General features: G+C 53.1%; 1 protein-coding gene across 2 annotated transcripts in view; it reads left to right on the forward strand.

Moving 5' to 3' along the window:
• The window catches only part of SH2D3C (SH2 domain containing 3C), a 54,128-nt gene that overhangs the window by 15,297 nt on the left and 13,344 nt on the right, over positions 1-25,487 (forward strand). Inside the window, exons 3-4 of one of the 2 annotated variants that reach the window (XM_077836095.1) lie at positions 2,295-2,334; positions 24,442-24,570. In XM_077836095.1, the coding sequence (XP_077692221.1) occupies positions 2,295-2,334; positions 24,442-24,570 (169 nt within the window). Of the gene's footprint in view, positions 1-2,294; positions 2,335-9,992; positions 10,074-24,441; positions 24,571-25,487 lie in introns of those variants that run through there. The other variant, XM_077836096.1, reaches the window with a different exon arrangement.

The following is a 25,487-nucleotide window of genomic DNA, read 5'->3' on the forward strand; positions in this document are numbered from 1 at the left end:
TGCCTTGCAGCTGTGTTACCTTGTGCTGTGACCCTGGCAGTTCTGACAAGCTAAGGCCAGTTGCAATAGCTCAGGACTTGGATGGGAGACCTCTAAAGAGACCCCCAGAAGAGTGGGGTTGGGGGTGTTCTTTGTTACCTACCCAGTGCTCCAGCATGATGTTAGGAGTTGCTGGAGGTGCCGTCTTTTGGGTAAGAAACTAAACTGAAGTTCTGATTTTATTTTATTTTTTTACGGTGATAAGCCCCTGCTGCTGCTGGTAAGAATTGGGGTGCTAACTCCAATGTCCTGGCCAAACTCCCGCTCAGGTCAGCGTATTCCGTGCCCCTACACTACCCCTGCAGTTTCACTTGGACAAAGCGTTCTGCTCCACTGAGCCTCAGTTTGTAGGCTGTTGCCAGGAGCTGTTAAACAGCAGCAATGGTACACTCCATCGAGGGACGCCCGTTAGTAGGGGGTGATGTAAATCTCCGTTACGCAAGAATGACGGATTCCCACATGCTGCAGTTACATCGTTACCAATGTGGAGGTTTTGGGTGCAGAGGTTTAAGATTCAATGGGGTAACTTCCTCATGTGTTGGAGGGGCTGGTGCTTTTCTCCAATTGCAACCTCGCCCAGACAGAAGGGCACTGAGTCACAGCCAGAATGGTTTCTTTTTGCAGCCGTAAGGGCAAGGAACTTCAGTGAATGTTTAAGTTCCGCAGGATGACATGGGGGCAAGTAAAGAAGTGTTAATTATGGGGTGTTAGCCAGCAGGGCTCAGTGCCCATCCTGCTCGCTGATTAACACTCCCTCCCAGGGTGACTCTTTGGTCAAGGGTCCAGTTACAGATAGGATACTCCTTCCCTCCCATCTCTCTAGCCAGCACAGAGCCTGATCCTGTACCACTGATGTCAAGGGGAGCAGGATCTAGCCCTTGCTGTATGCTCATCACAGAGCCCATGAATACCCATCTCTGCGCCCCTCTCCTGTCAGCAGTCCCGTCAGGCCAAACAGAAACAGGAGGCTGTAGCCGAGAAAGCATATTGGCTTGTGGGGCTGAATCCTTGCAGGGCACGGTGTAGAAAGAGGGAGGGGGGCCGTTTCCTGACCAACCTTCCCAGGGTGGGTGGAGGTACCACTGTCTGTCTGGCTCCTGACCCCTGATCCTGCAAGTTATTCTGGGCCTGCCATCCCACCCCTTTCCGCCCTTCAGAGCTCCCCTGTGCTCCAGCTGGAAGCAGCTGGGGCCCAAGCAGGGCAGGAAGGTGCACAGGAAACACTGGTGTGAGTCTGTGTCCCAGTGACTCCCTGTTCCCAGAACAGGATGGAAATCCAGGCCTGAATAACGGGAAAATCAGTAATGAGCATCCCCCTCCAGCTAAGGAGGGGGGATCAGTGATTACAAGAACATCCCCCCCCCCACCCAGGAAACACAGAGAGCCCCCACACCTGGTCTGCCTGCTCCTCTCCCCCTCAGTCCTAGCCCTTATGGGTCTGGAAGGATTCCACCCAATAGCATCACCTCCCCAAGGTTCTGGCTCAACTGCCATGAACTCCAGAGACCCCACTGAGCCCAGACAACGTACGAAGCCTGGCCCGGCTCACGCTGCCCAAGCCGATTTGAGGAGAGATCCTGCAAGAAAGACCTCATTCTTCTCCAGTTGCATTAGGGATGCTAAGCCCCACGCCAGGAGCTCAGGGATGGGGCAGGGGGGAGGGGATGCCAGGGCTCTAGGAACTTCACATGAAAAACACGTTGGTTTTCTTAGCTGTTTAACAAGGACTTCTGGTGCCTGTCCACATCAGGTCATTCCCCGAACTGGGAAAAGCCCTGTAGCCTTGAGTGACCCAGGGCTTCCCCCTCCTCCTTCAGGCAGTACATGGCCTCTGGCAGGAACAGCTCTGTTGGTCTTCAGTGTTACAGGAAACTGAGGGAATACACATGCGTGCAGCCCCTCTAGTGCAACCGTTAGGACTTTCTGTTGTCCTTACTGCCCCACCAGTCTATAGCATGTACCATATAACGAACCCTCCCTCTGTTCGCCTTCTATAAGTAGCCATCCTTGAGGGAAGTCCCAGCTGGGATTACCCTGTAACCATGCTTTAGGCTGCTCAGGCAGATAGCTGCTGCTGGAGCATTGCCAAGGAAGTGGTCTGACTGGGGATGAGTTGGGAAGAATGTCTTGGGCTCACCCTAAGCCCTGAGGATGGTCTGTCACTGGGTGACCAAAGAACTTGCCTGGGGGCATACTGACCATGTTTGACTGCTGTCACTCTCTGATAGTCATTAACTCCTTTTCGTTTCTTCTAGTCCCGCCGATGGCCCAGAATCCTGCAGTGAATATGTTAAGGTAAGAAACCCTCCCCTTTCTACTGGGTGTCTTTTCACGGCTGTCCTGACCGTGCGAGTGTGGATGCTTATAAGCCCTGCTTCTCCTTTAAAGATCAGCTGCATCCGCATTTCAGATCCAGCAGCAGGGCGGAGCGCACAGCCTGCTCTCAAGAGCCCCTAGAGTGGAGCATCTTTACGTTCTGTCGAAATCCATCAGAGCTGCAGGAAGTTGGTTGTTTCTCCTGTTCCATTTGCTCCAGTAGGTGCATTAATATCCGAGAGCGAGAGATGCTGAGGTACCAGCCTGTGGATGCTGTCTCATTGCATGCAGGGCTTGGGAACCTCATTTGCTATTTATGCTCCTCCATCCTCCTCATCTATGTAGGGCTGCGTTTCCCCAGTGGGAGCTTCCTGCTGCTCCCTTTTGGAGCCTGGTGATAAGCACCCTGCAGCTGCCAGCAGGCCTTTTCATGGATAGAGAAGAGCCTAAGCCATTGCACGTGAATCCAGAGCTGCAGGTCACCCCTGTTCCCGACCCACGTTCAGCCCGTTCACAGATGGAGTAGGGCTGGGCAGCACGATTGCAGCATGTGTAGACGTACCCAGGCTCACTCGGCTACCAGCAGCAGTGAAGCTGCAGCAGCATTTAGCGTGGACTAGCTGCCCGAGTAAGTATCCAGGGGCCCGGGTTGGCTTTGTACAGGCCATGCTGAGGCTCATACTGCTGCAGCTTCACTGTGGTGGGTACCCACCCTAGCTAGATTAAAGCTAGCTCAGGTAGGTCTGCAATCCCCCCTCTGGTTACAGTGTGAACATACCCTCAAATGCACCCCAGGCCTGGATCCAATGCTTTGGTTCAGACCAATCTCTGATGTGAGAATTAACCTTGCTGCCACACGAGGCCTTTGAGGTTGGTAGGTGGGCGCACCAAAGGGAGACAGTGGAGGGCATCCCCTCCCTCCTCACAAGCAGCCCTCAGAGTGGAAGCTGCCTTCGTTTCATGCTCTGGGCAATGGGAGGGGTGTCCGCTCTCTTGGGGACACAGCCAGTGTGGGCCGAGGCAGGTGCCATCTCCTCACTCAGCCTTAATAGGGGAAAAGCAGCATTTAGCCACTCTGGAGCTGTCACATGAAAGTTGGTGCAAATCTTTCCAAATCCTCTGCAAAGACCCTGCTTATCCTCCAGCAAACTAGTCACATTCCTGAGGGCTCTTTGCATAGTGCCAGGAATTCACTTGGGAGATGGCTGGCTTTATGGAAGAGCGAGCCTCTTTCAGCAGACTTCCTGTGGAGTTATTTGAAGAGGCAGGGGTGGAAATGCCTGGCTCAGGGGATGCAGAGTTTTTCCATGGGACAGAGAGTTTCATCTCTACACCAGCAGTTCAAATCCAACCCAGCTCAGTAGTGAATGAAGTTGCCCCCCGCCGCTGTCTGTTTGATGGGCTATGTTATATGAGCTGGTGTCTCAGGCCGGTTCCCAGTGGGTCATGTTCCCAGCCACAGGCCCAGAGTTCCAAACTGGCTAGTGATTTTGGGTGCCCAGCTGGAGACACCGTAGTGGAGTTTCTCTAAGAATCAGGCCCCTTGGCACCCAACTGGCCACCCCTCCAAAGTCAGGAGCTGCTCTTGAAAGTCTTGACAGTGGCACGAGGTGGCGAGGCCGAGGTGATGGAGTCTGAGTTACGCGCCTGCTCTTAGAGGTGGTCCCCCCCCAGTCAGGCGGAGGCAGCGAGGGGGGACGGTAGCATTACCATTGTTCATCACGAAGGGGAAGACTCCAGGTCATAGGTTCTGGACTGATGGTTCTTTCACCAGCACTGAACAATTTTTGAAGGCAGTTGTTCTTGTCTTTCTCCATAGCGAGACCCCACTCCCAGCTAGAAATGTGGGAAAGGCAGGGTGGCTGCATGCCATTAGGGCAGTCGAGACCACTAACAGCCCCCAGGTTAGACATCTACACGGCCAGAAGCAGGAAGTCCTTGGCTCTAGAATTGGCTGCTCATGTTAGCGTCCATGTTTGTTCAGCATCAGGGTGAGGCTCCTCTGTTCACACAGGCATTGTCCCGAGTGTGGGGATGATGGAAGGGCGGTGGGGGAGGAGGAAGTGGCAATGAAGGGATTTGCTTTAGCTGACGTTCAATATTGTTGTTCTTGTTCTATTTGTTCGTGCATCCAGAGCCTTGGCAATGGGAGCATTTTATAAATCGTGAACTAACTAAAAGAGAGAGAGAGAGATGGGTATAAGCTATGGAGGGCTTTCAGCTTGGTGAGCCAACAGAACCCCCAGCTGCCAGGGTTCCTGTCCGGATTGAGCTTGTTCATCATTTGGGTCAGTTGTTCTTGGTGTGGCGTTGAACGGGGCTGGTTTGTATTTTGTCTGGCACTGGGCCGACCGCAATTGGCTTTGAATGGTTAGTGTGCGAGGTCACAGAGAGCCAGCGTAGGTATGTCGCCCCCAGCTCCATGCATGGACATCTCCTAACAGCTGTGGTGATAGGAACTGGTGGAGTCAGCTACACACAGACAGAGCCATTGTGGAAATTTACATGCACAGACTGGTAACTTGCTACTGTGCACCTTACATCCTCACCAGGGTGTGTCCACCCCAGACAGAGGGCTAGGTTGAGGCCTATGCCCCCATTTAAACCCTAGCTTGAGGCCTTAAGTGGGACAAAAGTGATGCAAAGGCTTTGTGCTGGGCCTCACACAGGGGTGACTTTCCCCTCACACCTGTCACCTTTTTTTGGTGCATTTAACCAAAGAGACCCGTCTGATGTGGTTATTCATACAGTGGCCTAGGTGTAAATGGTGCTTTACAGGCAAATAAGACAAGCTCCCTGTGCCCGGAACCTTCTCAGCTAGATGAAAGTCAGTTGCACGCCCAGATTGCCTGATCCTCAGCCACGCACCCAGCAGCCTTGAGTTCCACAATGGGAATTTCACTAACCCCAGGTGGGAAGCATTTGCTGCTGCCATTAGTCCTTTCTGCCTGCAATACTCTTCCCCCCACTCCTGGGAGTCAGCGCCCCCCTGATGGCAGCGAGTGCTTGGTCCCTTTCAGGAGCTCGTGCTGCCCATATCCAGGTATAATGCGTGCTCCTGGCTGGCGTGTTACCAGCTGGGACAACTGGTGTTCTCTCATTCAAGCAAGAGAGCAGCATCAGTTCCAGGCAGAGGGGGATTCCTTTCTGCAGAGGAGATTCCCCTTCCTAGCTGTTAGAGGTTAAAGGCGTTGCCAGTCCAAATGACTGTAATAAACCTAACTGCACAGCCGTGTCTTCTCCACCAGTGAGGGACATTGGTCTGCCTCCAGTGCAGGCTCCACGGAACCCAGACACACTGACCACCTTTTGCTTGCTCTCCTGTTTCCCCATCATCACTCCCCCACCTCCTCTGACCAGATCAGATCCTTCAGTCCCAGCTTCTCCCTGCAGGTGTCACTGCAAGCAATGGTGCACTAGGACTGCCAGCTAATCTGGGTCCCCAGCAGGAGTCGCTGTAGGGAATGGTGGCACTGCAGTAGTTGTGGGAGAGCTCCCAGTTCCCCCAGCTCCAGCCTCTCTCAGAAAGAGGTATGATTGGGAACAGGGTAGCAGCACTGGCCTGTTGGGAATCTGCATTGGTACAACTCCGATTCTCAGCCATTGACTCATTTCTGTATGTGGTGCAAGTAAAGTGATAAGCAAATAGAATTAACCAGCCCAGCTGTTCTGCAGCAACCAAGCAAAGAAAGATAGAGAGAAAGAGGCAGAGAAGAGAGCACGCACACCTCCCTGCTTACACACAGTTCAGTGCTAGCAAGGCCTAGAGTTCCTAAGAGAATCAACCAAGCTTGGCACTCATGGACTACAAGACCTGGCTAGGGAGGACTTTTCATCAGCTCTTAACCCCCAGTGGGTTTGCTCCTGCTACCACCAGAGCTGTTCTCACAGCCATTCACCAGCACCATGAAGAGCATCTGGACTGGGAAATGAAGCCCCAACAGGTCCCCCCTGCAGCCAAGCAGAGCAAGGATGGAGCACATAGACTGCAGCCCAGAACCCAGGTCTGCTTAGTGAATCTATTTAGAGCCCAGGTGGCTGAAGTGAAAGAGAAGGCAGGCTGGGCAGTGTCCCTTGGGGAGCCGTGAGCAAACAGAAGTGAGCGTGCCCGCGTCCCCGAGGGAGCTGAGTGCTATTTACTGGCCCCGTTTGCTCTCATTCACAGTTTCGTTCTGCTGTGGGAGCAGCTGCTGCCACTGGCTGATGCGCTCCTGTGCGCGGCAGCACAGAGATGACAGTCAAGTAGAAAACCACACACCACCTGAGCTACTGTAAATGCCGGACAGCAGGGGACCAGTGGAACACGGGGTGACTGGCATCTCATTGGACAGGCTGGGCCCAAATCTCCATTGCTTACACCCTGTGTAGTCATGAACACATGTGCAAAGTGCTGCTATCCTGATCTGGCCCAGTTTGAGCCCTGACTACTCCCCTTCCCATCCTGGGGAAGAGACAGGCCCCCCAAGGCCCTGGGGAATGGCTGCTATTGTGAAAAGAGTGAGTGATAAAGGCCAGAATTGCAGGACAATCCAAATTTCACTCTGTATGCAATCCCAGGCTCTTCAGAGAGCTGCATTGTGGCACAGATCAGGTCTGGCCCTAGAAAGGCAGGCAGATAAGAGATGGGAGATTGGGTACATAGCCTATGTACTCATCAGCATAGGAGCTCAGTGCTGTATCAACCAGCGCTGCTTCTCCAGAGAGGAGCTGAGTCCTGCCAAAGCTCCAGCTCTGTCTAAGGAAAGCAACAAAATCCTTCAAGAAGGAACAGGCTTTTCAGGAAGACGAATCACAATCAGATTCTTTCAGTTCAGCATCTCCCTGTAAACCACCATCTGTTCTGTCCCTCGATCTCATTCAGGATGAAAGAGGAGCCTGTGCTCTCCCCTTCCAGCAGTGAAGGGCTGGAGATGCCTATGGGAATGCGTGTGTGTCACTGTCTCCATTATCAAACAAAGGCAAGAAGGGAATTCAACTCCAGATTCACGTGGCAGATTTCAAACACACACACACACAGCACTCCACCATCAATGGCATTTTCACAAGCACACTGCATTGTGCGCTATACTCCAGTCTGCTGAGACCTGGATCACCATGGCCAACCATTCACTCGTAGCCCCTAGGATTCCAGGACTCTGCCCTGTGCTGCACTTCCTGCCCCAATTACCTCTTACGTGAAAGGTGCACAATATGGACATGCCATGTCCCATGCTGGGGAGGAAGGACAGCCCGGTGGGTAGGGCACTGGCCTGGGATGCGGAAGACCCAGATTCAATTCTCTGCTCCACCATGGACTTCCTGTCTTACCTCAGGCAAATCACTGAGCCTCTGTGCCTCAGTTTCTCTTCTGAGAAATGGGATGATAAAGCTTCCCTACCTTACAGGAGTCCCGGAGAGGAGGCGGCAGCACTGGGATAAAAGCACTGACCCTTGAAATGTCACAGAACAAAGCCCCTATGACCGAGTCAGCCACAGGTCCCATATTGTATTTGTGTTTCCTTTCTGATCTTTCCATGCATGGTTCTGTGTGGAACTGCCACTCTGGAGAAGTGTCTCTCTTCAGGAGCATTTGCTTTGTCCTTTCCTCAGGATGTGAGGGACTTGTTTGAATTAATTACATCAGAAAATGTACTGTTCGTATGTTAACTGCAGCAGAAATACCTTTGTGTGTTAGCAGTTACCTAGCTCCTTCAAGGCAGCAATTAACGCCTACTGTTAAATACCAAGCACTTCTGCACCACGGTTGCCCAGGTGCATATGCTTCCTGGGCCTTTGGGGATGGGGGTATGGTTGGCAATTGCATGGGTGAGTATTACTATATCTCCCTGCAGTATTTGGCGCTTCAAACGTTCGTAAGTAGCTTGCAGGCTCATCCTTCTCCCCCATCCCCTCCCACACACCTGCCTTGTTTCACCCCCAAAGTTTTGATCAATCTGGGCCTCTAATCCTCCTCTGGTCCATCTAGTCTAATACTGGCAGCGGCCAAAACATAATCACTCAGGAGAAAGTGGAGAACCTCCTAGGATGCCCCACCTGCTGGGTTATGGGATGGGCAGAGAATTCCTTCCATCCCTTGTGAGTGGCCTTGCAACCTAAGATTCGATTTCCCTTGGATAACCAAGCAGGCAGGACTCAATACAGGGCAGCTGACACTGATGGCAGCTGTGCAGAGTGGTGGCTTCCTGCTGGCTGGGATGTGCGCCTCTCCCAGGGCCAGGGCCACTTTTCTCCGGACAAAGCTAAGAAACCTCCCAGTAAAGAGTGAAGGGAAAAACAAAGGTCAGCCTAGTTTGGAGAGAACCAAAAGAAAGTGCAAAAAGAAAAGGAGGACTTGTGGCACCTTAGAGACTAACCAATACAGCTCACTTCATCGGATGCATACTGTAGCTCACGAAAGCTTATGCTCAAGTAAATTGGTTAGTCTCTAAGGTGCCACAAGTCCTCCTTTTCTTTTTGCGAATACAGACTAACACGGCTGTTACTCTGAAACCTGTCAAAAGAAAGTGCAGGGCTAGGCCTGGTCTATGGGGCTAGGGGAGAAAAAACAATGGTACCAAATGGACCCTGGAGGCTGAAAGCATTTCTGATGTTACTCCATGGAGGCCACTGGCATGACACCAGGGATGAACTTGGCCCCCAGCACACAGGCCTATTATCACTGTGAGCCCTTGCTGTGGCCAGAGATTGGCTGGACAGTTTCACTTTGGTCGCAGGCAACTCCCTTGACCCCCCAGTGGAGTTTGTTGAATTGAAGAGGATTGTGCTGGGTGGGGGCAGGGCCTTTGGAATGCAGGGAAGCCTGAATGGGCCTGGGTGCCGGGGTGCTTGGGCTGGGGGGAGTTAAACGAGGCGTGAACCCGAGTCCCCTTCCTTCCCCCTGGGTTTAGTTACTCCTTTGATTAGAGAGTGTAAATGTGAGAAAACAGAGCTGGTGCCAATTAAAGCTGGCTCCCTTCTCAGAGCTTGTCCCCTGTGAACCACCCGCTTCTTGAAGGCTTGTTAGCACAGCCAGTGTGGGAGAATATCCTGCATGGGGCAGCTGGGCCTCCTGGCTGTAATAGTGGGGCTGGCAGATCAGGATGAGGTGCCCTGTGGGGAGTCAAAGATGCCCTGCAATGTGTTTGGCTAGGAGATCGGGGTGGGCTAGCCGGGTGGGAAGATGCCTGGAGGCAGGGATGGGCTGGCAGGCTGTCAAAATGGCAGGGGGGGGGGCTGGCAGGGTCTGGGGGTGGCAGGGCACCCCGCCACCCCTGAAGCCTGCCTGCCTGCCTGCCCCTGCCATGGGGCACCCCCCCACCCCTGGAGCCTGCCTGCCTGCCCCCCCCAGGGGGCACCCCCCCACCCCTGTAGTGGGGGGGCTGGCAGGCTCCCCGTGGGGCGGGCGAGGATTCCCAGCCGGGGTTGGCAGGGCCAGGGCCCCGCCGTGCCACGCTCCCCGCGGGCTCCGGGCTGGGTGGGGGCGGGGCCGGGGGCGGGGCCTAGCCCGAGCCCGCCCCCAGCCTGACAAGGGATGAGGTAATCCGGGAAGCGGCTGAAATTGAAGCCCGGCCGCGGCAGCGGCGGCAGGAGGGAGCCGGGAGCGGCAGGTGCAGCGAGGGGCCGGTCCTGGCTGCAGCGCCGGGCCCCGGGGAGGCGCCATGACCGAGCGGTGCAGCCTCTGGAGCGCCCTGTCGGCGGCCGCCTGCTGCTTCTACCGGGGATCCTTCATGCAAGTGCAGGTGAGGGGCTGGCTGCTGTGGGGCACGGGGCCGGGCACGGCCACGGGGGGCACCGGCTGGCTGCTGTGGGGCACGGGGCCGGGCACGGCCACGGGGGGCACCGGCTGGCTGCTGTGGGGCACGGGGCCGGGCACGGCCACGGGGCATGGTGATGGAGACGGGCACCCCCTGGTGCAGACCCTAGCATGCTAGGGGGCAGAGGTCAATTCCACCAGCCACTCCAGACTGGGGACTGCTCCTGGGGTGGGTGAAGGGGGGTCCCCCTCCCCGGCTCTGACTCATTGAGCAGGAGAGGTAGCACAGGTGTGCAGGGAGCACTTTGACTGGAGGTTTGGGAGGCAAATCACCCCCATGTTTGGCTGGGTCTCTGGGGTGCCCGGGGGGGCAAAGGTGGCAAGGAGCATCCCATGACTCAGGGCTAGGGGGGCAGAGGCAGCCCCCGGGGCTGGACTTGGCAGCATGGGAAGAAGATGCAGGTGCAAGCAGGGATATGGGGAGGGGCACTGAGCTGCTGTCCACTGCAAGGTGAGGGAAAGTGGGTCAGAGTTACCCCCCACTACCTGGCTGAACCTTGCTAGGCTGCTGCTTTGGGGAACATAGCTCTTGGGGCTTGGTGGTCAACTCTGCCCCCTCCTCCCCAGCCGTGTGTCAGCAGCAGGGTGCCAGCTAGGTCCGTTCCCAACTGGAGATGCCCCCGGACCCAGATCTGCCCCTGGCTTCAGCCCTTGTTGGCCATACTTGGCTCTGGAGAGCGACTGAGTCAGGCTAGTGCTAACCCGGTTGCAGCCACTTGCTCTGCAGAGCCCTGAGGAGCAATCAAGAAGGGCAGAGGGGGCTGCAAAGGCTCACCTGGCACAACAAAGTCAGGCTGGAGCCTGGGAGCTAAATCTAGCCCCCTCTCCTGCTGCAGTTGCCGCCTTGTATGTGCTGCCCACACCCCGGCTGGGGGAGCAGTGAGGATTCCCCCTGCTTTCAGACACAGCCAGTCTGCTTTGCAGGCTCAGCAGCAGCTGCCTGCCACAGGGATGCAGCAGGGAAAGTAGCCAGGTCCTAATAACATGCGTGTGCCACTTGCTGGGTACCCGCACTGGCAGCGGGGTTGGTGTTGGAGGGCTCCAGAGCCCTGAGAAAGCCTGGAGGGAGACTGCCGGGACGGGTGGAGGGATGCTCCCTTTTGTCTGACAGGGGCTTTTTAAACACAATTTAATGAAAATTGAATCCGTCTGGTTGGGACTCAAAAACCAAAATCCCTTCGCAATAGCAAGGGTCCAGGTTTTTGGCAGTTTTTCATTGTGGGTTGACAACAGCTGTAAGATTGGAATAATCATCCCTCCTTTCTCCCCCCTCCCCTTTGCCTTGTCTAGTTAGACTGGATTATGAACTCTCTGGAGCAGGGGCAGTCTCCCACTAGGTGCATGTACAGCACCTAGCACAAACAGGGCCCTGACCTCAGCTGGACTACAAACACTACTGAGGAATACTCCACACTTGGTCCTGTTTTCAAGCAACCTTTCCCCTTTACCGTCCTCCCCCTTCCCCCGGGCTTTCACCAAACTGCATTAGCCGAATACAATCTAAACTGAGCACAGAACCCCCAGTTTCTAGGCTTTTGCAGTGAATATTTTTCACGCAGCCCAAAAAAGCAACATGGAGTCTCAGCCTCATAAGAAAAGCCTCTTTGGCCCCTGCCTTTGTCACTTCCTTTCTGAAGGACTTGCTGCCCGACCCAACCGGGACCTTTACACCTGTCTGACCAGGAGACCATGGACAGACAGCAACGTAGGAAGAGCAAAGTTGACCTGTAGTTACAGCAGTGTCGTCAATGTGCTGTGTTGAGGTTGGCGGGTGAGCAGATACAATCCACAACCTAAGACACCCAAATCAGACACAGAGGTTGCTTCTACCAGTGCTCCACTACCACCACTGGCCCTCTCCCCTGCAGCTCACTGTGTGCAAGGGTGCATTTAAATCCTTTCTTAAAAAACATACGCTTCTTCCAGAAAGCCTTCTGGCGAGAACCCACCCAACGTCAGCTCCAGACTTACCCCAAAAAACCGTCTGTGGTTTGAAGTTCACCTGCTCGGGCTGTGCTACAGCATTGGCTGGGCCTGATTTCAGCTAAAGGACAGCTGGGGTCAAGGAGCAAGGGCCTGGTTCTTGCCACCTTACACCTGGTGTCACCACTTACACTTGTGCAGAGCAGGTGTGAAAGGCTACCTGTACTGGGGCAGTAGCAAGCAATGGAGAAGCAGGTCCCTTCAGTATCTGTTTCCTATCACACCAAGCGTACAGCAGGTGTCTGGCAAATGACAGGAGTTGAACAGAGCATTGGAAGGGTCCAGCTGCATTTGACTGGAAATTCAGAGGAGAGTAATCTAGTACAGTATGGGTTTAAAAACACCACTTTGTGGAAGGGATGACTTACCGCTGGCACGCCCCCTCCTGGCTGGGCACAGTGTAGCAGTATCTTCGGCTGTAGCAGCCCCTGTTAACAGCCAGTCTGGCCCTGTAGTGGTCTACTTCTCAGGATTCAGCCCTCCCGCTGAGTCACATGTAGTCTCACCCCTTCCAGGGTAACAGAGTAACAAACCAGCGTCCAATCCCTCTGCCTGGTCTGCCACCCTTGAGTCTGAGCCCAGTAGGTTATACACCCCTTTTCTTGGGCTTTGTACCACCTTACCAGGGGCTGGCAGTGGAATGCAGGCCCACCCTCCACACTAGGCTCCAGTCCAGGGCCCTAGGAAGGCAGTGAAGGGTCATTCCAACAGACTCTCTGATACTGCCTCCCTGGATGTATTCCTACCAAGCCTTTCTTCTCATCCTCCAGGAGCTTTTTCTTATAGGTCTGGTCCCTCCCTAGTACCAAAAGGTTAGTTGCAGAGTTCCTCCCTGCACCCCCTCCATTATACGCTACACTTCCTCTCTTTATAGCATCACCTAGTCCCTCCCCAGCTAGGTTTCATCATTCATTAGGCCTGGCCAACCCTCCAGGTGCAACCAGGTGGGTTAATTGTGTGGACTCTCCGGTCCACTTTAGTCCTTTCATCAGCTGTGTGGGGTAGGCACCATATCACAAGTCCACGGCTTATGTCCCAGGTAACTTGGAGCTCCTTAAATCGTGAGGACTCTCCAGAACTGGGAGGTATAGCCCTCTGAGCTTCAGTGATCCTGTCTGCACTGCGTGAGTGTAGGCAGAGACCAGTCTAAATCCCAAAAGCCGTGTCACTGCAAGCACTGGTCTCAGCGTAAAACCTGGGCAGGATTTTCTGGGGACAGCTTCTCTTCTGATTGTTCCAGACCTTTGCTGAGGAATCTGGAAGGAACATCCACAGGACATACAGCTCTGGCTCATCAGTGCATGGGTTAAAGAAAGGTGCTTTAGCCACTCTGACCCAGCACTGCATGAGTTAAACCAGCTACTGTCTCTCTTGCTGGGACACTGCAGGGAATGTGGTGTTATGTCCCAGCAATGCAGGGTTAAAAGTGAGCCCCAAGCGCTCACCTGGCTCTGCCAGATCTTTATCTCCATCTATGTGTCCAAGCCCACAGAGTGAACATGCACTGAACTCCACATGAATGACTGGAGCCTTTCCAGCTGACAACAGCATCTCTGCCCCTCCACCAATAGCAATGCACCGCCACCCAGCACTGGAAGCAATGACATCATTTCTGACCAATGACAGCTCGGCAAAGGGATGCAGCTGCAGCCTTGGAGGGAGATAACTAATATCTAGATAGATGGATGTGCATACGCACGCCCTGGCTGGGTCTACACTAGAGACTGAACCAGTAGCATAGCGCCCAACCTAAGTACCAACACTGCAACATCTCCGCCATAGCCGTGCTGTCTTGGCTTCAGCTTTGCCCCACAGCTCTAGGACTATCTGCTATTGTACTAACTGCTATTCCCCCTAACATTTCAGAGTCCCCCCACCACACACACACATCCCACAGTCATGTCTCATTGTTCCAATGGAACGCAGCTGCTGTGAGAGGTCATGGTCATGGAGAGAGCTGACTTGTTGTGTAGCTATGAGCAATTCCAAAAGAGGGCTTTGAATATCAGGACAGCGACCTTGAACTGGAGTCTGAGGCAGTGCAGAGAGTGGTGTACTTGAGTGATGTGTTCAGTGACCTATGTTACTAAACATACGGGGTGGCGTGTTCCGTACCAGTGGGTGCTCTTTCGGGATGCGTGGCTGCGTTCCTAGAGAGAATGGAGGAGTGAACTGTTGTTGTTTTTGGTATTAAAGACCAGCATGATTGATTGTGCTCATTACACAGACTTTCCCCAGATTCTGCTTTATTATACACCAACAAAAATTCAGGCCAGCTGCAATGGCAAAGCAGAGTAACACAGTTACACGAACAATGGTAACTGAATATTTTACAGGTGCATCTTGCCCATCTAACTGGGGATTCTAGTCCTCTTAGGTGACTGTGGCAGAGGGGTTCAGTACCTGGAGTGAGGGCTATGAAGGAGCTGGAGAGTAGGAGGTGCTCCAAAGAGCACTATTAACCTGTATCTGGCAGGTGCCAGGGCCAGTTATTAGGTTCAGTGTGATGCCTGAGTCCTTGAAAAGCTCTCATTAGAATTGCCTGGTCTCAGGTCTCCTTCCCCTCTCATTCCACATCTGCCTGGACCTGTCCAGTCTCTTAAAAGCGGGCGTCATTTTTACCTCCTTCCATCATTCACTCCAAGACCCTTCTCAGGTCCCTCTACGTGTCCCAAGTATTAGTTTTCCTTGCTTTTCCTGGTCCTTGGGCTTCTTAGCTGTTCCACCATGGATCGCGTCCTCCAGCCCCACATCTGTAGCAGGTGCTACAAAGAAAAAGAAGAGATGGAGTTGACAGCATCCCTGTGCAGAGGGTCCCAGCAAGGGACTGTCAGGCAATTCTTGAGTTCATGAAGAAATTGGGGTTACTCACATGGATCATATCAAAGGAACCACTCCCTGGATGGAGAGGCTAAAAAGTTCTGTGGGATTTGATGGAAACATGCATTACTCCTGCAACTGATTTGCATTTTCAGACACCATTGCCGAGGATCTGGGGGTGAGGGGGAAATAAGGGCTAAGATTAATTCTCTCTGCTAGACTGATAAAAGGTATCTTGTGCCTGACAGCAGGAGGATATGTGGCGTAAGCTAACTCTCATGGCCTGTACTAGTTGTACATAGAAAATAAGCCCAGGACTGTCTTTTGTGCATTAGGTAGAAAGAAAAAAAATGGGACTGTAGGTGGGTAAGAGAAACGTGTCTCTTATTGCCATGTCTGGCCTAGGGTAGAAAGAGAAAATGGAGTGTAAATGTCTTAGCTATAGGGACCCCATATAATTTTTTTCAATAAAATTCTCTGATTCTCAGCCTCTCTCTGTCCCTTCTAGTCCAGCCGAATGGCATGGCTCAGCCAGGGCATTCTCACCCCGGCTGGAAGCTGATCTACTACTGCAGGGGGATGCCAACCCTGGGGAACTAACCCGCCCATCTGGCTGATGGCATTTGGTGCTGTGCTGCACAGGGACGGGGGGTAGGGAAGCAGGGAGAGGAGGACCCCCCTGCCTTCTTCCAAGCAGTAATGGCAGCATTCCCAGGAACTTGGAAGACTGTCTCAGCTCCCATATAGCTTGGGCAGAAGGTTCTCTTCTCCTGCTGGGCCAGCATGGCTGCTGTGTTGGACTCCCTGAGCAGATCCTGGTAATGTCTGTAGCAGCTCCTAGTATTGTCTAGTTCTTCTGGCGTGACCGTTTCACCACCCCTTTCCTCCCCACTGTGCTGTGAGCTGTCTCCATGCTCTCTGGTAGCATACTGTGTGGCATAGAAGAGCAAGTGCCAAGCACCTGGTCCAGCTACTTATGGAACAGGCATGATCTCTACCCTGCACCAGATGTTCTGTTATTGTCCTGGTCCTTGTGCTGGACCGTAACTCTCTTGATCTCTTGGCATTGCTAACTGCTCTGGGTGATGCCCTTCTCAGCTAGTCAACCAGAATGCCCAGTTACACACCAGAGTGTTCCTATGACAGCATTCAGCTGGCCTTGGATCTCATCTTGCCAGCGCCTGCTTGTCGGCTCCTGGCCAGCTGGCAGCATGCTCATGGGAAGGCCTCCTCTGAGACGCGCTAGTGACTGAAGCGGAATCAAGCTGATTGCTGCTGAAGGAGTTGATTGCTGGGATAATGGCGCGTAACTCCACGGCGTGGACAGGGCTGGTTGTGCACATGGCTTCTGGCACACATGACCCCTGTGCAGAAGGCAGACCAGACAAGCAATTTAAGCAGCGACAGGTGCACTGTGGGAGAAGGAGGGCTGCATGCATCAACGATGCTCTCACACCAGCAATCCCCGTCCTTGCTGGCACTGCACACTGGAGGACCACGCAGCCTTATTCCAAGCATGTCTAATGCACATGGTACACTGCTAGCACGCCTGCATGTGAATGTGCAGTGCGTCACAGGCGTGCGAAGGGGACTAAGTGGTGGCTAATGCAGCACACTCTAGTGTAGGCAAGGCCATCCAGGGACAGCTAGGGAATAAACAGTGCACAGCACAGGGCTGGAAAGCATGGCAGAGCCCCTGCAATGGTGAGGATCTCTCCATCCAATCAGCAGGGTAGCTCAGGGTGCTCTGTGCTCACAAACATCCCCCCCCCCCATCCGTAACGCAAGAGTCTCCTGCTCATTCAACACAATCCCCTTTTTCTGCTAGTTTAGCACCTGGCCATCAGCACTAATGCTGTCCTGGCCCCTGGCCAAATCCAGTCTTGGGGACAGTGGGTGCTGCTTGGCTGGGCTTGTTTGGTTTTGTTATCCTGCATATTTGCCTATGTGGATGGTGAGGATTTGGGGAAAGCCCAGATGTACGATATTGGCTGGAACCGTCACTAATCGGGGGGGAGGGGGGGAAACAAGTCCAAGACTAATCTGTTTATTGCGGGCGTAACATTGGAGGTCTTCAGGCTGACTAAGGCCAGTTTCTTATAAAACAGACTGAAATAGACCAGACTTACTCCTCTCATTTATTCCTTGCTTTTTAAAAAAATAGACTATTTCCAGATGATTGCTATTGAACATTGATATTGTGGTAGCGGCGGGTGGGGCACATGAAGGGGTTGACGGGGAGATGGCTGTAGGGGGAACTGATGCACGGAGAAGTGAGATTCCATGCTCCCACTCTATATGGGATGAGCTGACTCTAGAAGCTTAACATACTGCGGTGCAGGACCCGCTGTATTCCCAGGAGGGAGGGTAGGGGGGAAGCTTTCAGTGCATGGATGGAGTTGTGATGGGATCTTGGGGGCTTGGCTGCACGTGCCCACAGTCTATTGATTGTCTATTTAGATTAGTGGCAAAGGTTAAAGATCCTCCTAGAGTCTCTCTGGCGAGAATGAGGTGTGTGCCTGAGGGGGCTGGAGAGAGATCTCTGGAGCAAGCTAATGGGGAGAGGGAAGGGCCAGTCTCCCAGCTAAATGATGCAATGACTAATTCTAGGCAGCAAACAGCTTTGAAAAAGCTCTTGCGGGCACTTTCTGACCCTCAGCCCTCTTGTTCCTCTGTGCATGCTGAGCTGGGATCACTCCCATATACCCCACCCCCATCTGGATTGCCCCCACTTCTCAATACATCTCCCTGTTATTTTCCAAGGTACCCCTGGGAAAGGGGGGGAAACTAAAGCAGGAGAGCTGTTTTCCCCCACTTTGGGCAGCTCTGAGAGCAGCTGCATCAGCAGAGAAAAGAGGGGATGGATATGGCAGAATCACCAATTCCATCCCCACCCCCCCAAGCCCTCGCACTCTCAAGCACTAGTGACTTCAATAGGATCCCCCCACTGTGGGGAGTCCCACCCCAAACCCCCACCGCTCCACCCCCTCTGTGTGGATCATGTACTGCCAGGTGGGCCCTGCAGGCTACATCCTTCCGCTCCCTGCTTCCCCTTCAGCCCTAGAGGCTAGTTTGGGAGGTGTTTTATTGGGAGCTTTTGCTGCAGGGGAGGGAGCTGCCGTGAACAAGCTGCTGCCGCCACTCACAGGGAGAGATGCGGGCTTCTCCGTGTCAGAGGATGGGGTTGTCATGGCAACAGTATCTGCTCAGGCCTAGGCCCCCTGGGAGGGAGCTGGACTTTGGCTGCATCCCCTGGCTACCATTGGTTGTTAAGAAAGTTCAGCTGGGTTGAATGGGTTTGCCTGTGTGTTTAAGGACTTGAGGGCAGGAGCTTGCAGGAAACCTGCTGCTCCCCCTCAAGTCAGTGGGAGTTCTGAGTGCTCTGAACCTCACAGGACTGGGCCCCAGTGCCGTCAGAGGAATTCACACCCAGCGCTCCAGTCCAGTGGTAGAGACATAGGGTGCCAGGGCTCAAGGGCTCCAGAAGAGTGCAGGGCTCACCCCAGCACTCTGCTGCAGGTTCGCAAGAGCCACCAGCAGGTGAAAGAAGAAAGGGTCTGGTGTGTGGGATCTGGTTGGAGCCCATGCCAATGCAGCCAGTGCAAAGGATTCCGGGATATGTCAGGAGCAAGGTAGCCAACCCCCTCTCTGCCTAGTATGCCACTGGGCAGTCCAGTACAGCTTCACAGAGCACACAGCATAGAGCTGAATGTGGAGCTGCTGTGAGCAGTCCAGATCCCTTGAAATCAATGGCGTTTCACCTGCTGGTGACAGATCTGGAGTTGGCCCCTTCTGGTCTTAGGCTGTATCTAGGATCCCCAAAATACTTGGTAACTGTTGTTTGAGTCCAGAGAGTTCAAATAAAATGTCAGAGAGAGGAAAGGGAGAAGAGAGACTTTAAAACAGGAGGAAGGCTGGATGGAGCGAGAGAGAAGGCAGCTGTTCCAGAAGGCCATGGCTGCAGAGCAGAAGGCGGTTGCACCACAAGCACCTAGTGCATGCAGAGGTGGGCGTGGGGACAGAAAGAAAGCAAGTTTCTGTTGAGCACGGAGGGGGAAGGTCTGTGGGTTAGCTAGGGCAAGTCCAGGGAGGAGTTAAAAACAGAAGGGCAGTTTTCCGGTTCCAGGACAAATGAACATGGTGCCAGCAGACCAGAGGATAGGAGGGTATAATCATGCGTCTGCGTACTTTCCCCAGCTACCTCAAGCCATAGAGAATGGGGTTGTAAGAGGAGATAAAAGCTTGGCTCGGGACTTCAGCAGAGGTGGCATACTGTACACGCAGGGAATGCCTGGGAGGTGATGACAGGCAGATTTGCGGATGGAAAGCTTGTGGTTTAGGATGATGCCTAGGTGGAAGGCACATGGGAGGTCTGATTGCCCAAGACAGAATAATCTGCTTTAGACAATTAGCTGAAGGAAGCTGGGAGGAAACCACAAGTTTACTTGGTCAAGAGTGATGGGGAGGAATCATTAAAAGTGTCAAGAGATGGAGAGCCAAGTATCATCAGGGTAGAAATGGTTCAGGTTAAAAACAGAAAAAGGATTGAGGTGGTAGAGAGCAGGAGGAGGAAACGAACCTTCTGGGACTCTGCAGAGAAGGGATCTCCACCAGTGGAAGAGTTTAATAGGCAGGAGCAGATCCATGACCAGAGAGCACTTGATAGGGACTCAGGAGAAGGAGTCCTCGATGGTGACAAAGGCTTCCCTGTGGTCCAGGATAGTGAGGCAGGAGAAAGCTCCATGAGCAGAAGAGAAGCCTCACTCACTGTAATGTGGCTTCCAGGCTCTGGCCAGAGTGAGAACAGCCCACCAGAGAGGTGGTTGGAGAGCTGAGACAGAGCCACGCTCTCTAGCGTCCTGCTAAGAAAGGAGAGGGTAGGTGGTGACAGATGTAAAAGAACAGGGGCAGAAACGGATAAAGGAGCTAACCGCAGAGAAGGTCTGGAGAGCACATAGACCTGTGGCAACAGGAAGAGTGGAAGGGGAGCAGACAGGAAGGTGTTGGGCATGGAGGCAACGTTCTAACGATCCAAGGCCAGCTGTCATGCAAGTGCATGTCTGAAGCACTTGCCTGTGGATGTGCGTGTGTGACCCTTTAATATCCTGCCAGCTGGACCATGGCTAGTGGTTTACTTCCAACTTCAGCCACTAAAGGCCTCAGTGAACTCTGCCGGTGCTGGGGCAGGGCAGCCCTTCTACCTTGTATCCAGATCAGAGACATGGGGGGGAATAGAACCACAATTATTCCAAATCCCTATTAGTTTTAATGGGAATTCTGGCAGAGTAGGAACGCGCGAGCCTAGCCATAAATGGATGTGGCGATCACAGTTATTCGGTGTATTAGCAATTAGCATCACATAATCAAAACGGGTGACAAGGGGCTTCAAACCTCTAACCGATGGAGTGAGCCAAACTTTGCTGTCAGTTACACCCTGGATTGCAGTGCACTTGCATCATTGTACCTGGGAATATGGGCCAGTAGGTATAATAAAGAGGAGGAAAAGGTGGAAATTAAGCAAAGGAAACTTTAATAGTGAGATGCTTGTATCTGCATTACAGATGAGGAAACTGAGGAGGCATGATTTGCCTGACGCGGTAATATGAGAATGGAACCCAGGAGTTGTAACGCCCAGGCCCCACTGCACTAGATCAGCACCCTTCTTTGGAAGGCAGTGCTAACGTGTGTTACTGCCAAAGCCTTTGGCACCAATAGTTCAGCACTGGCCCAGAACGTGGGACTAACACGAAGCTGCAGGACTGTGGGTCATGCCTGTATTAAGTGGTGCTCCAGGATTCTTTCTATCCAAGAGAAGCCTGCATGAGTGTGTGTTGTGCGAAATAATGCAATGGGAGGGCCCCGTGGCACTGCAGCTGCACAGGTGTAAATCCAGAGTGGCTCCTTTGAGATGCTGCGCTGGTTTATTGGAGAGCCTAGCCTGTCCCTTGCAGGAAACAGGCTCCGAGGTCTGGGCTTTTGTACGTGAGTGCATGTCCGGCTGTGGAGCTCCACTGTGCGTTTGTGACTGGGCATCCTCTGGGAATCCTGTCATCTCTCCGGGACGCGGAGTCTGAGGAGGGTGGTCTTGGGCCTGAGTCCCAGCTTCAGCTGATCTGAGACATTACATCATTCCCTTGTCTCTCTAGGGGGCGGGGGAGGGGAGGATTGGATGTTTTAGGCTCAGGTGCATGAGTGTTAGTAAAAAGCTCATTTTTATGCAAAAGATTTCCTTTAAATCTGTCATTATTATTCATGATACTAGCAGGCTAACAGAGTGGAGTTAACCCTTTGGTGGATGGGTCTCTTGTGTTACTCCTACATGATCCATCCTTAACCACAGGGTGAGCTTTCCCCAACAGTGCACTGATTACAAATCAGACAAAGTGGCTTTTTTAAATTTTAGTTGCCCTGGTCCAGACTCAACCCCTGCCTGCATTTCAAATCCTGACCACAATGCCGCTCACTTCTCTGGCCTCCCGCTGGGAGGTATCATCCAAATATGCTGATTATTCCAACCTCGCAGTTGTGTGCATGGGGGGTGGGGGACAGCTGAAATGCTGAATAGCTTTGCAAGGAAAAAGCATCTGTTTACATCTAGAGAAAGGTTCTAATACTATCCTACACATGAGCCTGCAGAAACTACAATCTACACACAGCGTGGGGAGTAGGGGGATGGCTGGGGGAACAGGGCAGACTCGACCCAGTAACAGGCAGTGCTTTTATAATGGAAAGCTGGTTGCAACCTAGCATCTTGGTGGCAGTCAAACTACTTTCCAGTATAAATTACAAGATAAGCTGCTCCAACCAGGGAAGAAGGATGGTCCGCCAAAGACCTGCCTTGAAGTCCTGGTTCCGACCCAGACACTTGAAGTGACTTGGCCCAAGCCACACATCTGTGAGGCCCTGCATTTTTAGTATTTACCCATTTTTCTCTGAAAAGTTCCCAGCTTTTGGTGGAGGTGGGAAAATCAGTATTGGGGATTTACCAATTTTCACCTGAATTTTGGGTAAGCCAGGACCAAGCTTCCCCCTTGCAAAGTTCCCACAGCTGCTGTGAAGGGGGGGGGGGGGAGCTAGATGGGCAAAGAGCCAGCTCCCAGCAGCCCAGACCTCCCAACTGCTGCAGCAAAAGGGAGCACTCTCCTGCTAACTCGTGAGCACGAGGCATGCGCCCCCCCCCCCTTTTTTTTTTTAAAATCAATTTTCACTCAATTTAAGTTTTGGAATAAACACTGAGAAAGCTCCAGGAAGTATTTTACAAAATCAAAACAAAAAGCCAAGGGCCTTACACAGCTGCTCTGTGCCTTGATTCCCCATCTATACATGGGGATAATACCTCTGTGACAAGGCAACCCCACCCCAGGGCACCCTCCAAAGTCATGCGCCTGCCTCAGTTTCCCCATGGTCCAACCATAAAAAGGAGCACAGTCTCCCGCTGTCCAATACAAAGTCCCATCTTTGGGCATAATTGATGTAGATGTACAATAGTCCACAGAACTGCTATGGTAAAACTGTTCTCTCACTTCCCACAGTAAAACATACAAAGGTAGTGAGATTTTTCCATTCCTAGGGATCTCACTTCCAGGTCACCCAGCAGCACTTGGTTCCCTCCCAGTCCCTTTCTGCCCTTGTTCCAGAGCTCCACTCTCTAGCCCATCCACATGAAAATCACCGTCTCTTGACTTTGACCCAAACACCAGCCAGCAAATCAGCCCTTTTCAGCCACCCCTCATTGGCTCTCCAGCTCAGGAAGGTCGGCAGGCTAGCCCCTTTCCTGACATGCTTAGGTAGATCTCACCTGCCCCTTTCACTTTGTGCTCACAGGCAGCTGGGGGACTCTCCAGATCTCTCTCCTCCCCTCTAGGTCCCAGCCAGACATCCTCTTAAGCCCAGTTGGGGATTGGCTTATCAGTCACAGGTGAGCTGGCCTCTCCCTTCTGAAAGGACCAGTGTCACCCTGCGACAGCCGCTTTATTTCCCAGGGACAACATCCATTAATGTGTGAAGAGCTCAGATACTATGGTGAAGACGGCCAGATAGATAACACTGAATACTTACTTCTGCAACAGCAATACAGATAGACAGAGCACTATGAAGAATGGGAAGTGAATTCTGCTACATAAATATCTCAGGGCACAATAGCCCTGTGCAGCCACATTAACTGTAAGCATGACCGACATATTGCGAGGAGATGTCACCCTGTTAGAAACAGGGGGAAGCTTTGTACCATTTTGGTTGTTATCCCACGGACGAGAAAAAAATCAAAGCCATCCCTCTTGCCTCTCGACAGCTGTCTTACGTAGCCATCTCCATATTGTTCATGGCAACATGCGAGTGCCAGGGGTGCGGAGATAGTAAGTGTGCACGTCTCCCATGTGTGCAGCCCAGAAAAATTAGTACTGAACAAGCCAGAAGAGTAAGGGTTTGACCCGGTCCAAAACCTTCTGGCGGATCAAATTCCCAGCCCCCCCCTTAGAAATAAAGGCTCATTCACCCGATCAGCCATGACTGAGCTGGCAAATATTGTAGGAGTGAGTGCAGTAGCCCAGTTCAGGCGTAGGGTATAGAATTGCATTGTGAGGGGATCCTGCAGTGATGATGCACTGGAAACAGAGGGAGCGCACTGTACACACAGCCTGATTCAACAGGCATTGAGGACTGTGCCGTAGTCACCTGCAGCTTGCTGCAGGCAGGATTGCTAGCTCTGACTTTTCTTCCTCCAGCAGCTCTGCCTTCAGTTGCACTGGTGTCATTAGCTCCTGGCCTGCTGGGACTCTGACAGACAGAAATAACCCAGTGATGTCATACAGTTTGGTGGCAGAGTAGGGAGGGCAGAGAGGAGGCTGTGTCCAGTGGGATCGCTCATTCACTGCAGGGGAGTTGCAGGTGCTTTGATTCAGAGAAGCATATGCTGCCAGAGTGGAGGAACGGGGGCATCAATACATCTCTCCTCCCCAAAGCGCGTGTGAACAAAACACACATGCAATCAATCCAGGAAGAAAAGCAGCGAAGCAGCACAGCCGGCCCCAGGGGATGTGCAGATTGAAGGGCTCCTCACAAGAGCCTTCTCGTGAAACCAGCTGTCATCTTGGGATCCACTACAGACAGCACATCCATGCACCTCCCTGTGCACCCGGTGACGGGATCATTTTGCAGCTCATGTTAGCTGACAGTTCTCTTTACGCATCATCCCTCTTCCCCTACCACAAGCCCCGATCCTCTGTTGGTGACAGGCCATCCAAACCATCCTTACGCTGCTGCTATCTGTAACTCGGTGTTGGTGGATCTCTGCTGTGTGGTGGCAGCTCTGTATTTGAGGGGATCCTTCTACAGCTGGTGGGGCTTGTATCTCCTTGGGGTGTCTTGTGTGTCTAGGATAGGCCCTCTCCTCAGGCCAAGGGCAACTCCTTGGGTGCTGGTTGTGTTCTCTGGGCTCCTGGCATGTCTAAAGGAACAGAGTGGTGGCTGATGTGCACTTGTGCTCTTTCCAGTTCTCCAAGGAGAAGTACATCCTTGACTCTTCGCCGGAGAAGCTTCATAAGGAGCTGGAGGAGGAGCTGAAACTGAGCAGCACGGACCTGCGCAGCCATGTGTGGTACCATGGGCGCATCCCCCGAGAGGTGAGGGGGAACTGAGCTGCTGCTGGAAGCCCCTAGCCTTGGCTGCCTGCCCTGGAGAATCCAGGCTGGCCTCAAGTGCAGCAAGAGACACCCTAAGGCCCATCTTTGCAGGGGGGCTTTGAATTCAACACCGTGCCCAGTCTGCCACTCTGCTAGCAGGACTGGAAGGAGAGGGCAGGACACTCTTGCCCCCTGCACTGGGACACCTCATGGCTTGATTTCCCCTTCAGGCAGCCTTCCCACTCCACTGGGAAAGGGTCACTGGCCAGTCTGCATTGCCTCTGTGGATCTGTGCTGCAGGGAACACTGCCTGGCCATGTGGTCATGGGACCATTCTGAGCAGCACTTGGGGGGCACAAGCAGTTCCCTTGAACCCGGATGATACAAATACCCCCACCCCCTTTAAGTGTCCCCTCAGCTCCTGTCTCTCTACTCACTCGAGCGGACATGGAACCAGCCTCTTTCCCTTTCCCTGCCCCTCCCCTATAGTCTTTAGATCCAGCTTGGGGCAGGCGGGGAGATAAATGCTTGGAGGAGGAACTCAAGTTAGAACAACCGCACAGGTGCCCTACAAGACAATCCTGCTCTGTTCTGGGGTGGGCACAAAGGGATGTGGGTGTTGCAACACTCAGCATTGGCATAACTTTTAGGCGCCTAGAAAAAAAAATTACAGAAAAGACCCTGTGATCCACAAGTTTGGCGCCTAGGCTCCCTATGCAGTAACAAGGGGAGGGACACCTTACGAGGCCATCCATAAAAGCCAGCATGCTAGGCAGGGAGTCATCTGAGCTTGCCAATGGGAGATCCCAACCAGAGGGCTGTGTGCTAAGCCCCGCCCCTCTGTCGGAGATCGGGACTGCAGGGAGCACCTATCCATGCTGGTGATCCACGAATGGGAACCCATCGCCTGGAGCCGG

This window comes from Eretmochelys imbricata, chromosome 16 (genome assembly GCF_965152235.1).
Source record: "Eretmochelys imbricata isolate rEreImb1 chromosome 16, rEreImb1.hap1, whole genome shotgun sequence".
Lineage (NCBI taxonomy): Eukaryota > Metazoa > Chordata > Testudines > Cheloniidae > Eretmochelys > Eretmochelys imbricata.